The 13,890-nt window shown below is 43.2% G+C and overlaps 1 protein-coding gene across 2 annotated transcripts in view; it reads right to left on the reverse strand.

The window, feature by feature from the left end:
* Nucleotides 1-13,890, reverse strand: part of SMC6 (structural maintenance of chromosomes 6) — a 55,927-nt gene that overhangs the window by 1,986 nt on the left and 40,051 nt on the right. Inside the window, exons 20-25 of one of the 2 annotated variants that reach the window (XM_060186585.1) lie at nt 13,220-13,357; nt 12,143-12,288; nt 9,262-9,387; nt 8,234-8,339; nt 3,165-3,317; nt 1,898-1,995 (exon numbers count right to left, since the gene is read on the reverse strand). In XM_060186585.1, the coding sequence (XP_060042568.1) occupies nt 1,898-1,995; nt 3,165-3,317; nt 8,234-8,339; nt 9,262-9,387; nt 12,143-12,288; nt 13,220-13,357 (767 nt within the window). The remainder of the gene's footprint in view (nt 1-1,897; nt 1,996-3,164; nt 3,318-8,233; nt 8,340-9,261; nt 9,388-12,142; nt 12,289-13,219; nt 13,358-13,890) is intronic. The other variant, XM_060186587.1, reaches the window with a different exon arrangement.

Raw genomic sequence — 13,890 nt, forward strand, 5'->3', positions numbered from 1 at the left:
TTCCTCGTGAAAACACAAAATGGCTCTGTCCTTTGCGAGTGGGAATGTGAAGTGCTAGGAGAGATTTATCTGGTGCTACTGTCTGGAGTCTAAAGAGAAATAGAATTTTCTGTAAGGAAGTAATTTGTTGGGTGGAGGGCAGATAGCATAACAGTTATGCAAAGAGACTCTTATGCCTGAGGATCCAAAGTCCCAAGTTCAATCCCCCGCACCACCGTAAGCCAGAGCTGAACAGTGCTCTGGCAAAATAAATAAATAAAATAATAATAATTTGTCTTCATTATTAAAAACCTATTTCCTGCTAAATGATTTTTTAGAAAAATATTACTAGTATTGTTTTTGCTTGGGGAGGAAAAAGAAAACGAAGGTTTATACACTGTTTCTAACAGCTGTTCTCAGCTAGCCAGGGAGAAGGATATTCCTAATTATAAGTTTAAAACTAGCAGAGCACTAGACTCATATGCTCCAGGTTCCCAATTCAGTCCCAGCACTGCACGTGCCAGCTACACACTCTGGGAGCCCTGCCCCCATTAAATTCTCTCTCACCAAAAACAAACAAACAAACACCCTCCACACGACCAAAAGATGCTCGGTGACACAATCGTTATACCATTTATACTCGGAAATGCTGGGTGACAGCAGAGCCCTTTGTTTACGAGGACGGGTCTAACTAGCATGTCTCCAAGAAGAGAACCCCAACTAGGGGAAGTGGTGAGTATCTTTGGATCTTGACAGAGTCAAAAATAAAGATAGTGATGATCATAACTGAATCGATTTATTTTCACTATGGAAGAGAGAGAGAGAATAAAACTTAAGTATCTAGAAGTGAAAATGATTGGGAGTCGTGTGGCAGCGCAGAGGGTTAAGCGCACGTGGTGCGAAGCGCAAGGACCGGCATAAGGATCCCAGTTTGAGCCCCCGGCTCCCAACCTGTAGGAGAGTCGATTCACAGGCAGTGAAGCAGGTCTGCAGGTGTCTATCTTTCTCTCCCCCTCTCTGTCTTCCCCTCCTCTCTCCATTTCTCTCTGTCCTATCCAACAATGACAACGACATCAATAACAATGATAACTACAACAATAAAACAAGGGCAACAAAAGGGAATAAATAAATATTAAAAAAAGATCTTAAATCCTCTAAACTAGTGTAGGGGCTGATTTTCCTATCAAGTCACAGTTAAAAAAATATAACAAGGTTAGGAAAGCTTTCTTTTTCCTCTTGATATATTAGATAGACACATGTTCACAGTATTGGGTACATATGTATTCACAGAAGAAGTTTAAGAAGTTACCTCACGGGGGCAGGCGGTAGTGCAGCGGGTTAAGTGCATGTGGTGCAAAGCGCAAGGACCTGCATAAGGAACCCAGTTCGAGCCCCCCCCCCCCCGAAGTTGCTTCACAGGTGGTGAAGCAGGTCTGTAGGTGTCTATCTTTCTCTCCCCCTCTCTGTCTTCATTTCTCTCTGCCCTATCCAACAACAGCCACATTAATAACAACAACTACAACAACAGTTAAAAAAAAACAAGGGCAACAAAAGGGAAAATAAATATATAAAAATTATTAAAAGAAAATTACCTCACAGGGGGTCAGGTGGTAGTGCACCGGGTTAAGCTCACGGAGTGTAAAGCATGGACAGGCACAGGATCCTGGTTCGAGCTCCCAGCTCCCCAACTGCGGGGGTGGGGGTGGGGGGTCACTTCACAAGTGGTGAAGCAGGTCTGCAGGTGTCTTTCTCTCCCCCTCTCTATCTTCCCCTCCTCTCTCCATTTCTCTCTCTTACCCAACAACAACAATGGAAAAAAATGGCCGCCAAAAGCAGTGGATTCTAGTGCAGGCACCGAGCCCCAGCGACAACCCTGAAGGCAAACACAAACAAACAAACAAACAAACACAAAAGTTACCTCATGCTCTGAGGAGTAAGCAAGATGAATTGTCTGAAACGCTGGGAGTCTGCCATCTTGAGTATCATGTCCATTGCAATTCTCCGATTAACCATGTCCTGAAGGGCAAGGCAGAGGTCAGGACTGTTGTCAGGTCAGTCACGTTCCCGTGAGGAGCAGCCTTCTGCTGAGTGGCGCAAGGCCTGGATTTCCATGCAGGGAATAAATACCTACTATCTACTTCCTCCATGGTGGCAGCAGAGTCACACAGGGAGGTGACCTCTGAAACCATGAAGCAACGACCCTGACTCTTGCAGTCAAGTTATCTCCCATCTGAAAATGCATTCAGCAATAAAGCAATCAGAAAGGATTCCAAAGAAAATGAAATATTATAGACTGAATCTAATTTGCACTGTGAGAGTTAATCACGCAGGGGGAATGGTATTTAAGGTGACTAGGTAGCTCTGCTTACTACAACTTAACCCCTACAGTCAAGCGGAATTTACACAGACCATTATCTTGAAGCAATCTTACTGGTGGTGTGTGGGGGGGGGGAGGGGGGGGAGTGACAACCGGTAGCTTTTCTCTAACACTGAGCAAGAACTAAAGTGTTGGGGCAGAAGTTTTCTTTCCTCCTTTGTTTAGGATGAAGGTGGTGGGAGGGGAGAGAGGGAGAGAGGGAGAGAGGGAGAGAGGGAGAGAGGGGGAGGGAGGGAGAGAAAGTGGGGGGGGGGGAGAGAGAGAGACACAAGCAGAGCATTGCTCCGGCATATATCACGCCAGGCACTGAACTAGGGAGCTTGAGGATTCCATGCTCAGCCCAATGAGCTGCTGGGCAGAGGCTTTCCTATTATGGCAAAAATCCAAGAACCAACTGTTTTCTTTCAGTTTTTTTTTTTTTTTGCCTCCAGGGTTATTGCTGGGGCTCAGTGCCTGCACCATGAATCCACTGCTCCTGGAGGCTATTTTTTCCCCTTTGTTGCCCTTGTTGTTTCTCGTTATTATTATTGATATTGCTGTTGTTGTTAGGTAGGACAGAGAGAAATCAAGAGATGGGGAAGACAGGGGGAGAGAAAGACAGACACCTGTAGACCAGCCCCACCACTTGTGAAGCGACTCCCCTGCAGGTGGGGAGTGGGAGGTTGGAACTGGGATCCTTAAGCCAATCCGTGCGCTTCAAGCCATGTGTGCTTAACCCACTGTGCTACCTACCGCCCGACCTCCCCAGAATAAATATTTTTTTAACAGCAGCAACAACAAAGTTAGTGAATGTGAAACTGAATGCTACCATGTAGACATCAAACTCGTCCAGGCATCTGAAGGGAGACTCGGCGATGGACCAGAGAGAAAGGATGAAGCAGACGGTGGAGAAAGAACGTTCACCTCCAGACAGGGCTCTCATGTCATTGAAGGCGGCCTTGCTTCCTTCTCCCGGCTGAACCTGGAGCCAGTCAACAAAAAAATAAAAGTCCAGAAAAGGTCAGATCATATCATTTTTTATTTTAACTTTCAAAAATATCTTCCTTAATGAAAAAGATACAAAGCAAAAGGCAAGAAGTGAAAGCAGAGCACGGCCCAAGACATGAGAGCCTCGGGCACCAACGTCTTTTTGCTTAGCGGGCCACGCTGTCTCCCTAACTCCTACTTGAACTTGTTTTTTTATTGAGTTAATCATCAACGACAGGTTCGTTGGATAAGAGGGGAGCAATTCCATAGAATTCCCACTACCAGAGTTCTGCAGCCCATCCCCTCCGCTTCCGCTTTCCTATTTATCCTTCCGGGAGTATTTGAACTTACTATTTTTTTATTTTTGCCTCCAGGGTTATTGGTGGGGCTCGGTGCCTGCACCATGAATCCACTGCTCCTGGAGGCCATTTGTCCCATTTTGTTGCCCTTGTTTTTTTTTTGTTGTTGTTGTTATTGTGATTACTGCTATTGTTGTTGGACAGGACAGAGAGAAATTGAGAGGAGGGGAAGACAGAGAGGAGGAGAGAAAGACAGAAACCTGCAGTAGACCTGCTTCACTGCTTGTGAAGAGGACCCCTCCCTTGGTGGGGAGCTGGGGCTCGAACCAGGATCCTTATGCCGGTCCTTGCGATTCACACCATGTGCACTTAACCCGCTGCACTACCACGCAACCCGCTGCACTACCACCCGACCCCCGTGTTTGAACCTTTTAAAAGTAATGCTAGAGTTCAACCTTGGGGCCTCTACCACTGAAGTGCCTTGCTGATCTCACTTATTTTAGCGCAGGTAGACAGGAGCATCGCTCTGCCATCCATGGAGTCTGCTTTCTGCATTCAGGTGGTGCTAGGGACTGAACCCCAAGGCTCTGAGCATGGAAACCAGAGAGTCCCCCAAGGACTCACCTCCCTGGCCCCTGATACATTTTTTTAGGAAAAAAATAATAATAACATAGGCTGAGCTTATAAAAAAAAACTAATAAAATCATTTCATAATATGAAAACGATGGCTGTCTCATACAAAAAAATTTAGAAGTAAAACTGAACGAGGGGAGTCTTCTCACTGTAGCTGGGTCCACTGTATTGAAATTTCAAAGGCCTAAGCAAAAAAAGTGCCAGTGTTAGGCAGATATTGACAATCAAAATAATAATAAAAAATTAAAGCATTTAAAATATTACATGGTGTAAAATGGTACTCCAGATCAATTCTCTTACCTACAGAGTTGATTTTCCCAACACAATTCACTAAAGAAACTATCTTTCCCCCCACTGCATAGTCTTACTTTTTTTCATCAAGTATTACTTGACATATCTGCATGATTTTTCCCAAGCTCGACTCTGTCATGACAGTCAATGTGTTAATGTTTATGTCAGTACTGTCCTGTTTGATTATCACAGCTTTGTAACAGTGAAGCCAGAAGTATGACTCCCTGGCTTTGCTTTTTCTTAAATGTCAGGCAGATTCTAGGACTGTCATTCCCATTTCTTTTTTTTTTTTTTTCCCTCCAGGGTTATTGCTGGGCTCGGTGCCTGCACCATGAATCCACCGCTCCTGGAGGCCATTTTTCCCCCTTTTTTGTTGCCCTAGTTGTTGCAGCCTCGTTGCGGTTATTATTGCCATTGCTGACGTTGTTGCTTTGTTGTTGGATAGGACAGAGAGAAATGGAGAGAGGAGGGGAAGACAGAGAGAGAGGGGGAGAGAAAGATAGACACCTGCAGACCTGCTTCACCTCCCATGAAGCGACTCCACTGCAGGTGGGGAGCCGGAGGCTCGCACCGGGATCCTTACACCGGTCCCTGTGCTTTGCGCCACGTGCGCTTAACCCACTGCGCCACCGCCCGACCCCCTGTCATTTCCATTTCTATGAACATTTCACCGACACTGGAATCTGAGTAAGAACTGCAATGAATTTACTTACTGCTTTAGACAGTAAGGTTATTTTATCCATAGTAATTGCCCACGAACCTGGGATATTTTACCAGGGGTGTCATCTATGTCTTGTAGCTCTGGATACGTTCACACCTTGTATCTCATCGTTCCTGATGCTACTAGAAATGAGATTTATCTTTTCAAACACTTATGTGGGCCGCCATAGTCTTTCCGTTATTTGAATTACAGCGACATCTAGTGGTCAAAGGCCTTTAAAAGCAATTACCGGATGTCAACAGGACAGAATCAAAAGAAGACAGTTTGGTGGAGGGTGAGGTGGGCTGACACCCATGTTGGGAAGATGTGGAAATGTACGCCTGTGTCGACAATCCTACTGATCAGCATCTGCTCAACAAACGTGACTAAAAAACAAGAACAAACTCACAGTGACCGAAGAACAGCAGAGCACTGAACGGAAATTCAAAGCTGGGCCAGGTAGATATAACAGAGCAGTGCACTAGACTTTCATGCCTGAGGCCCCAGAGGGTCCAGGTTCAATCCCTGGAACCACCATACACCCCAGATGAGCACTGCTCTGGCCTCTTTCTCATGAAAACAAATAAATGAAACCAATTTTAAAAAGTCTTTCAAGAATCAAATTCACAACTGCTCTTTACTAACAAACTTATAAAAGTAGTAACTACCTCTCACAAAATTTCTGTACCAACCATAAAAGCTCTCTACTATGTGTTTAAGAATCACGAGTCTTCTTTATCAACAAATCCCCTAATCTCAAATGAAATTAGCAAGAGAAACATCTGTACAGCTGTGGCTATGAAATGCCTATGAATGTCACGTAAGGATTATATATTTTTTAAATGTTATGTTTTAAAAAGGTTACGTTTTTTGAAATACAACTTGATTATGTGTAAGTGTGAGGATTATTTGAAATGTAAAATTCTTGGGAGTTTTTCTGCTTTGTAACATAGCGTTAACTAAAAAATATTCCATTGGAGGGGCCAGGCAGTGGCGCATCTGTTACGATGTGCACATGTTACGATGCCCTGGAGCCCACAGCCAAGTCCCTTCACGAGTGGTGAAGCTATGCTGCAGGTCTCTTTCTTTCCCTCTCTATTTCTCTCTTTTTTTCCTATGCAATAAATAAATAACAGAATATACTTAAAAATAAATCCCATTTAGAACTTCTGTATACGCCGAAGTTCTTAGTGCTTTATAGCTCTTAGTCCTTCAAGTTGCTGCGCTCTCCTTATTTTCTCAAACGTGGAAATATTTGATGCTGTATGCTCTGAGCTCCCGCAGATGACATAGACATTGTATTGTGTATAATGAGCACTCAAACAGCAGCAGTGGTCACGTGCTGAGACCGAAGCTTCCCTTCATTGTCTTAGCTTGGGGATAGATAGCATAATGGTTATACAAAGAGACTCTCAAGCCAGAGGCTCCAAAGTCCCAGGTTTAATCCCTGCACCACCCTAAATAAACCAGAGCTGAGCACTGCTCTGGTAGAAGGAAAAGAAAGAAAGAAATGTCTTAGCTTATTACAGTCAAGAATCATGAGGGAGAGAGTTAACACAGATCTCAAAGGGAAGCACAGTTTTCAATCTACTATTGAAAAATGTCCTTGCTCTCAAGGAAATTTGTTTATTTTATTTTTTTTTAATTAATTTATTTATTCCCTTTTGTTGCCCTTGTTGTTTTTTATTGTTGTTGTTGTTGTAGGATAGGACAGAGAGAAATGGAGAGAGGAGGGGAAGACAGAGAGGAGGAGAGAAAGATAGACACCTGCAGACCTGCTTCACCACCTGTGAAGCGACTCCCCTGCAGGTGGGGAGCCGGGGTTCGAACCGGGATCCTTATGCCGCTCCTTGTGCTTTGCGCCACCTGCGCTTAACCCGCTGCGCTACAGCCCGACTCCCAAGGAAATTTATTTTTTAACCTTCTACAAATTATAAAAAGATTCTGACCTTAAGTGTACTCTGAAATTTTATAATTATCATCTTTAAGTCTATATCCTTTACAAACATCCACATGAAGGCAACAAGTAAAAAAGTCAAGGGAAAACTTCAAGCGGGAGATGTAATTTGTTGCTCTAAAAATGCATCGATCTAATGGATGAAACTCTAACTAAAATTGTGGAGGCTGAAATGTCACCTCAGCCCCATTACTGAATTACCAAGGAATTTTATTTAGTCTTCTGTTCCTGATTTGTAAAAGGAAGACTAGATAATTTAACAGTTCTCAAAACGATACTATTCTTTCAAATGACAGGGACCAGAGTGTCAGAAAATTTAACTTCATTGATTCCTTTAGTTAAATTACCCAATTGTTGTTAGAGTTTGGAGGCGCCAGCTGGCTGAGCTAGCTTCGCGGCGGTAGACAGAGACGACCAGTGTGTCCCCGAGTCTTTGTCTACCGCCGCGAAGCTAGCCCGGCCTGCTGGCACCCCGAACGTTAACGACACCCAATGCTTTCTTCCTTTTTTCATTTTTACTAGCTAAGATTCATAGACGGTATGAGCAAAGCTTAAGTGTGCAGTTCAGATAAATTTTACACATACCCAGGTAACCACAACTGAGACCAAACACAGAAACAGCTTTCTCTGCCATCTCAGAAGATTAAGATTCTGTTTTCTCCCAGTCACCACTAACCTCTACCCTTGCCTCCAAGGTAAAAATTTATCACTGAAAATAAAACCCCTAATTAAAAAATAAATAAAATAAAAACAAATTAAAAATTATGATCCAGAGGAAAATATGGCTGTCTAGCTTTGACCAGTAAGAGCAATGCAACATTCTGGTGAAGTCTTAAAAGACTAACTTAAGTTCTTTTGTGTTGTGAAGGCAAAAGGTTAAATACTGGGTTGTCGGGAATGGTCTAATGCAGCTTGGCAAGAAAAAGCATCATGACGTTCCCAACAAACCCAACTGTATCAAGACACAATCAAGAGGAAAGCAGTAGCCAATTCCCCTAATGATGAACTCTAAGTAGAGGTGAGATACTTACTGATATAGTAAGGGTTTCATTCTTGTGGTCAAAATTCATCTTCCCACAATAGGCTCTTTGGGATAGTAAGTTATCAAAGTACAACTTGCAGCGTAGAGTTAAACACCTAGAAATAAAGAGAATGAACACATTAAAAAAAAAAAAAAAAAAAAAGATACAGAACTAAGCATGGCTTTCAAACCAGCATGTAAGACCAGAAAGAAATAGGCAAAACATTGTGTCGTGGCCATCCATTTCACAGGCAGGATTTTTCCACATCATTTTGTCTTCACCGACCCTTCCCTTCTGCCCCTCCTTTTTTTCTGTTGGCCATCACTGGGTCTTTAAGGATCCAGGCTGACTTTATAAGACAGAGAGACACGGGGTCTTTGAAGGCCCCGTGGCACTGAAGCTTCCTCCAGTGAGAAGGGAGTGGGCCAGGACCCAGATCATCATACTACCCAAGGGAGCGGTTTGGCTGGGCCCGTCACTTCCTAGTCAGCAAATATCTAGAAGGTGGACAAAGATATCCCCACGCACTTAATACACTGCTCCTCACTGCTCTCATCGATTATGGGAAACTAACACTGTGTCTTTAGGAGGGCCAGTACAAAGATGATGGCTCCAGGGTCTGATCACTGTCCGTCTCCTCTCTGCAGCAGCGGAAAGGGTGAAGGTGATCTCAACCATTTTGTACCAGCTGAAAACATCACCTGGCACCATGCAACGCCCCCCACTCTTCTATACCAGCTCACCAGTCTCAGGCTCCAGCCTTTCTACACCTCAGCAAGATGCAACACGCAAAGCCACACAAAAGTCGGACTCAGAACCAGGGAGATCTCGTTCAAAGGACTTCTGGTGGTGTGGAAGCGCTGGACGGACCAGCTACAAAGATTCTAACAATCGGAATTCTGTTGATTGGTCGAAATAAATGGCAAACTCTGGAAATCTCTTATTGGCTCATACAGTCTCTAATCTCTCAGGATTCTTAAGGGATAGTGTGAAGACAAAACATATTCGTATATGGTGATATTTTTAAATGCACTTACCTTCTAAACTGTTGATAAGTCTTGTATCTATGGGTCATTATTTCTTCTAGTAACTTAATGAACCTTTTTAAAGTTCTGACTTTATTATCCAAATCAAGATAGGTTTCTTTTGCTTCTTGGTACTGCCTGTTTTGTGAACAAAATACCAACACATGTGTTTGACAAGACACTAAAAAAATATAATAAAATCTCAAAACAAACAAACAAAACCCCAAACATCTCAGCTATGAAAAGCAACTGGATGTACCTGAAAAAAAGGAAAATAAACAACCACGCAAAGGCTGGGGGAAAAAAAAAAATTCCATGTTTACAACTTCTACCAGTTAAAATCATGAACAAGTAGGCCAAAAAAAAAAAAAAAAAAGTGAAGTCTCACATTTACTAAGTGGACAGCCAAAGCTGCAAGTGAGAAGCCCTGCTGGGCTGGGCTGGGAAGATGGCTGAGGAAGAGGAAGTCTACAAGTGAGGTGCCCAGGTGGGGAAATCTCAAGAGTATCAGCAAATGTCGGAGGCACTAGCTCAGAGTGAAGAAACGGTGATGTGACACAGAAAGGGAAGAAATACTTCCTTCAGCGACAGGTGCAAATACAGGGACAGAGGCCCAGGAGGGGAGCCTCTCTGGGGAAGGGGTCCGGACTGCCCCAGCGACTGCTGTGCTTGGCTGGGTGCTTTTCTGACTCACTGTGGAAAATCATGTCCAAGTCCCGAGAGCAACATGCTACGTGGACCCTCCTCTCCTCTCGAGCGGTGCAGACACAAGATGCGAGGTGTGCACGTGTGTGCACGTACACGAAGACGCATCACACGGGAGAAGCAGAAAGCAGGGGCTGGGCGGCACATCAGTGGTGCACAGGCCTCACCACGAGCAAGGACCCAAGCTCAAGACCCTGCTTGGTCCCCCACCTGTGGTGGAGCAATGATGAAGGTCTCCCCCCAACCCCCATTCCTGTCAGAAAAGAGGGAGAAAGGTGGAAAAGGCCATAGGAAGTACAGGCCATTTGTGTACGCACTGAGCCCCAATGATAACCCTGATGAGAGAGAATATGCAGGTAAAAAAATGGGGTTTTATTGTTTTTGATATTTTTTTATGTAATTATGCTTATGTCAAAACCAGGCAATACATCTAAGAATAAGGCAATTTCTTTAGCAGCTTATTGATTCTAGACAGAAAAATTTAGTAGGAGCAAAGTATTATTCATAATTCAATTTAAGATGCATCTAAGATAATTGCTTTCTTTAACCTACTTTTTCATATTTATTTATTTTCCCTTTTGTTGCCCTTTCTAATTATTATATTACTGTTATTGTTATTAATGTCACCATTGTTAGACAGGGCAGAGAGAAATGAAGTGAGGAGGGGAAGACAGAGATGGAGAGGGGAAGACAGAGATGGAGAGAGAAAGACAGACACCTGCAGACCTGCTTCACCGCCTGTGAAGCGACTCCCCTGCAGGTGGGGAGCTGGGGGCTCGCACCGGGATCCTTCTGCCAGTTCTTGCACTTTGCACCACATGCACTTAACCCACAGAGCTACCGCCCAACTCCCTAAACTACTTTTTTCTTTTTAATGTTTTTTATATTTTATTTATTTTCCCTCTTGTTGCTTGTTATTTTATTGTTGTAGTTATTATTATCATTGTTACTGATGCCGTCGTTGTTGGATAGGACAGAAAGAAATGGAGAGAGGAGGGGAAGACAGAGAGGGGGAGAGAAAGATAGACACCTGCAGACCTGCCTCACCGCCTGTGAAGTGACTCCCCTGCAGGTGGGGAGCCAGGGGCTCGAACCGGGATCCTTATGCCAGTCCTTGCGCTTTGTGCCACCTGCACTTAACCCGCTGTGCTACTGCCCGGCTCCCCACTTAAAAGCCATGGGAGAGTGACACTGTCACATCTCTAGAAGGGGGATTCTACCAATGAGCTGTGGATTTACGAAGCCGGCAATGAGCCACAGAAATAAACCTGGTGACGGTCAGATCACTCTAACACACCATGTATTACTTACCATAGGTTACACTATTTAATCTCTAAGTACTTTAATTATATCTATTTTATAAATGAGAACATTAAGTTTAGAGGCTAGATAATCTGACCCCCCCAAAATCACACTGAGTAGGTAGTGAGATGAGGATGAAATCAGTTATTCTTGTAACCATAGCTCTGCTCTACCTGCACTATAGTTTGACTTATCAAGAATGCCAAAGACCTGTTTCAATGAACCTCCCTGACATAAAGGTTGTACTGTTGTTTGTTGCTGTTATTTTTAATCTTTATGTATGTAAGAAATGGTTTCTAACTCTTTTTTTTTTTTTGTACTCTTGCCTGTGGTGGTGCTGAGAAATGAACCAGGGACCTTGGAGCCTCAGCACGAAAATCTTTTTGCATAAACATTATGCCATCTCCTAGGTCCCCTAATTTTATTTCCATTTCTTTGATTACTTTCCATTTCCATGCCCACATGAATCTTAGTGGTATAAGCTATGTTAAAAATGCCATTTCTTAGTGAGCTTTATAATAATTCAGAGGGGGAAAAAATCATTAATGAAACACACACACAGGAAAAGTCAATCCAGCTTATCTGCCAGCAGCACTCTGCCCCCATTCAAGATTTCACACATAGGCCATTTTTGCAGTTGTCATCATTACCGGGTGTCACTGATCAGTGTGGATAGTTTTCAGAGACAAAGACAGGAAGAGGGAAAGACAGCATAGCACTGAAACTTCCTCCCATGCAGTGGTGGGTGGGCCAGAACCTAGCTCGTGCTTTTGGGAAAGGAGGTACACTATCCAGGTGGGAGGTTTTGCTACTCCTCAGCTTTGATGGGAAAACATTCCTCCATATATACGTGGCTCTAACAAAGCGCAAAGCCCCCAGCCCTTACCTCATTATTTCTTCCCGGTCTCCGTGACTCGCATGTTCAGCTTGTATCTTTTGTCTTAATCGATTAATTTCTTTGTCTAGAATTGAGGCAGATTTCTTGACTTCTATTCGCTCTGGACAGATCTGTCTTGCCTGTGACATTTTCTCCTAAGAGAACAGATGCTTAGTTAACTTTAAAACCATTTTTCGACAACTCATTGTACTATTTGTATCAAATGTGCTCAGTAACTTAGGAAATCCCATTTAAGAAATATATTTAAGTTACATTTAATAGCACTGGTATTTCTCTAAGTTGCATATTTGGAATATATACAAGTCTAAAGCAATTCTAAATACTCAAGAAAATTGTATCATTATGTGATACATAACATTTTCTAAGGCCCCTAAAAGACTTTTTGGGGAAATTCATGTTGCCATTCCAAGAAGCTCAGCACAGACAGAGATAAATGAAAGCAAAGTCAGGATAGATCTCCTTTAAAGTCAGACCAAGGTTGCCTCCGATTTATTCTCCTCTAAAAACATGGCTGCTGATTAATAGCTATCTGGCACCACGGTGTTTGCCCAAAGATAATTGGTACTGCGGCTTACAGGGAGAACCTTTTTTTTTTTTTTTTTTTTAAAAAAAAAAAACAAAAACCAGAGCACTCTCTGCTTAACTCTGGTTTATGGTGGTGCAGGGGGATTGATAGAATTTGGGCCTTTGGAGCCTCAGGCATGAGAGTCTTTTTGCATATTCATTATCTATCTACCTCAGCCCAGAACCACCTGTTCCAACATAAAACTGCCAGTCACTTGTCAATCTGGGCAACTATGATATAGCTGTAATAGCAGGGAAATGTACCACTTTCCAAATCACTCAGAGGGCTGCCTCGAACGTTCCTCACGGGTCTGCTGAAGATCCCACACCTGGAGAGTCCCTACACCTCTCTGTCCGTGGATTCACTCAAACAACATGCTCTGTACCAAACCATGCATTACACAGGTTGCATCTGGACACGAGACACTAAGAGAACGGAACTTTAATAATCTAGAATAAGTCTGTAAGCAAAATGTATAAGAAAACAAAAGGATGGCTAACCTCTAGTTCTTTTTCTTTCTTATCGAGTTCTCGTTTCTTTTTATTCAAAGTATCCAAGTGTTCTTTCTGCTTCTCTTCATAATGCCGCTTTCCTCGTTTTTGGTTATCTACTTCAGAATCGGCAAGATTTAATTCATCCTGTTTCAATAAAATCAAAATAGTCTATAAAGAAAACATTTTTAAAAAACTGTCAGCACAGGCACAACTGACACCTCACTGAAGCATGGAGGGCTGACTGTTCAGCTTGAAGAACCAAGCGTCTAGAACCCGTATCCATGCAGCTCTGAGCACAGGGAGGAGTTTCCCCAAATTAGGAAGTCACACGGCTATCTTCAAAACCTTACCAAAGTTTCCAAAAATCATGGGACTATCAATTTGACTTATAAAAATCAACTGAGTTCATTGGGACATCACTATGACATAGCGAGACCGAGGTCAATGAGGCTGTGGGCTATTTACGGGTCACCTAGTGTGAAAGCTGGTTCTCCAAAAGCTAAGTCCAAGTGTGAGGAAGGGCTTTAATTTTGACTGAGCAATCATTCCTGCAGGAAAAATACCTCACAATTTTGAACAGAAAATAAGACCCTAAAGAAGTTACTCCAAGATCACTTTAACAAGAAATGGGGTGGGGGTGGGGGTCGGGCGGTAGCGCAACGGGTTAAGCGCACGTG

This window comes from Erinaceus europaeus, chromosome 3 (assembly GCF_950295315.1).
Source record: "Erinaceus europaeus chromosome 3, mEriEur2.1, whole genome shotgun sequence".
Classification (NCBI taxonomy): domain Eukaryota; kingdom Metazoa; phylum Chordata; class Mammalia; order Eulipotyphla; family Erinaceidae; genus Erinaceus; species Erinaceus europaeus.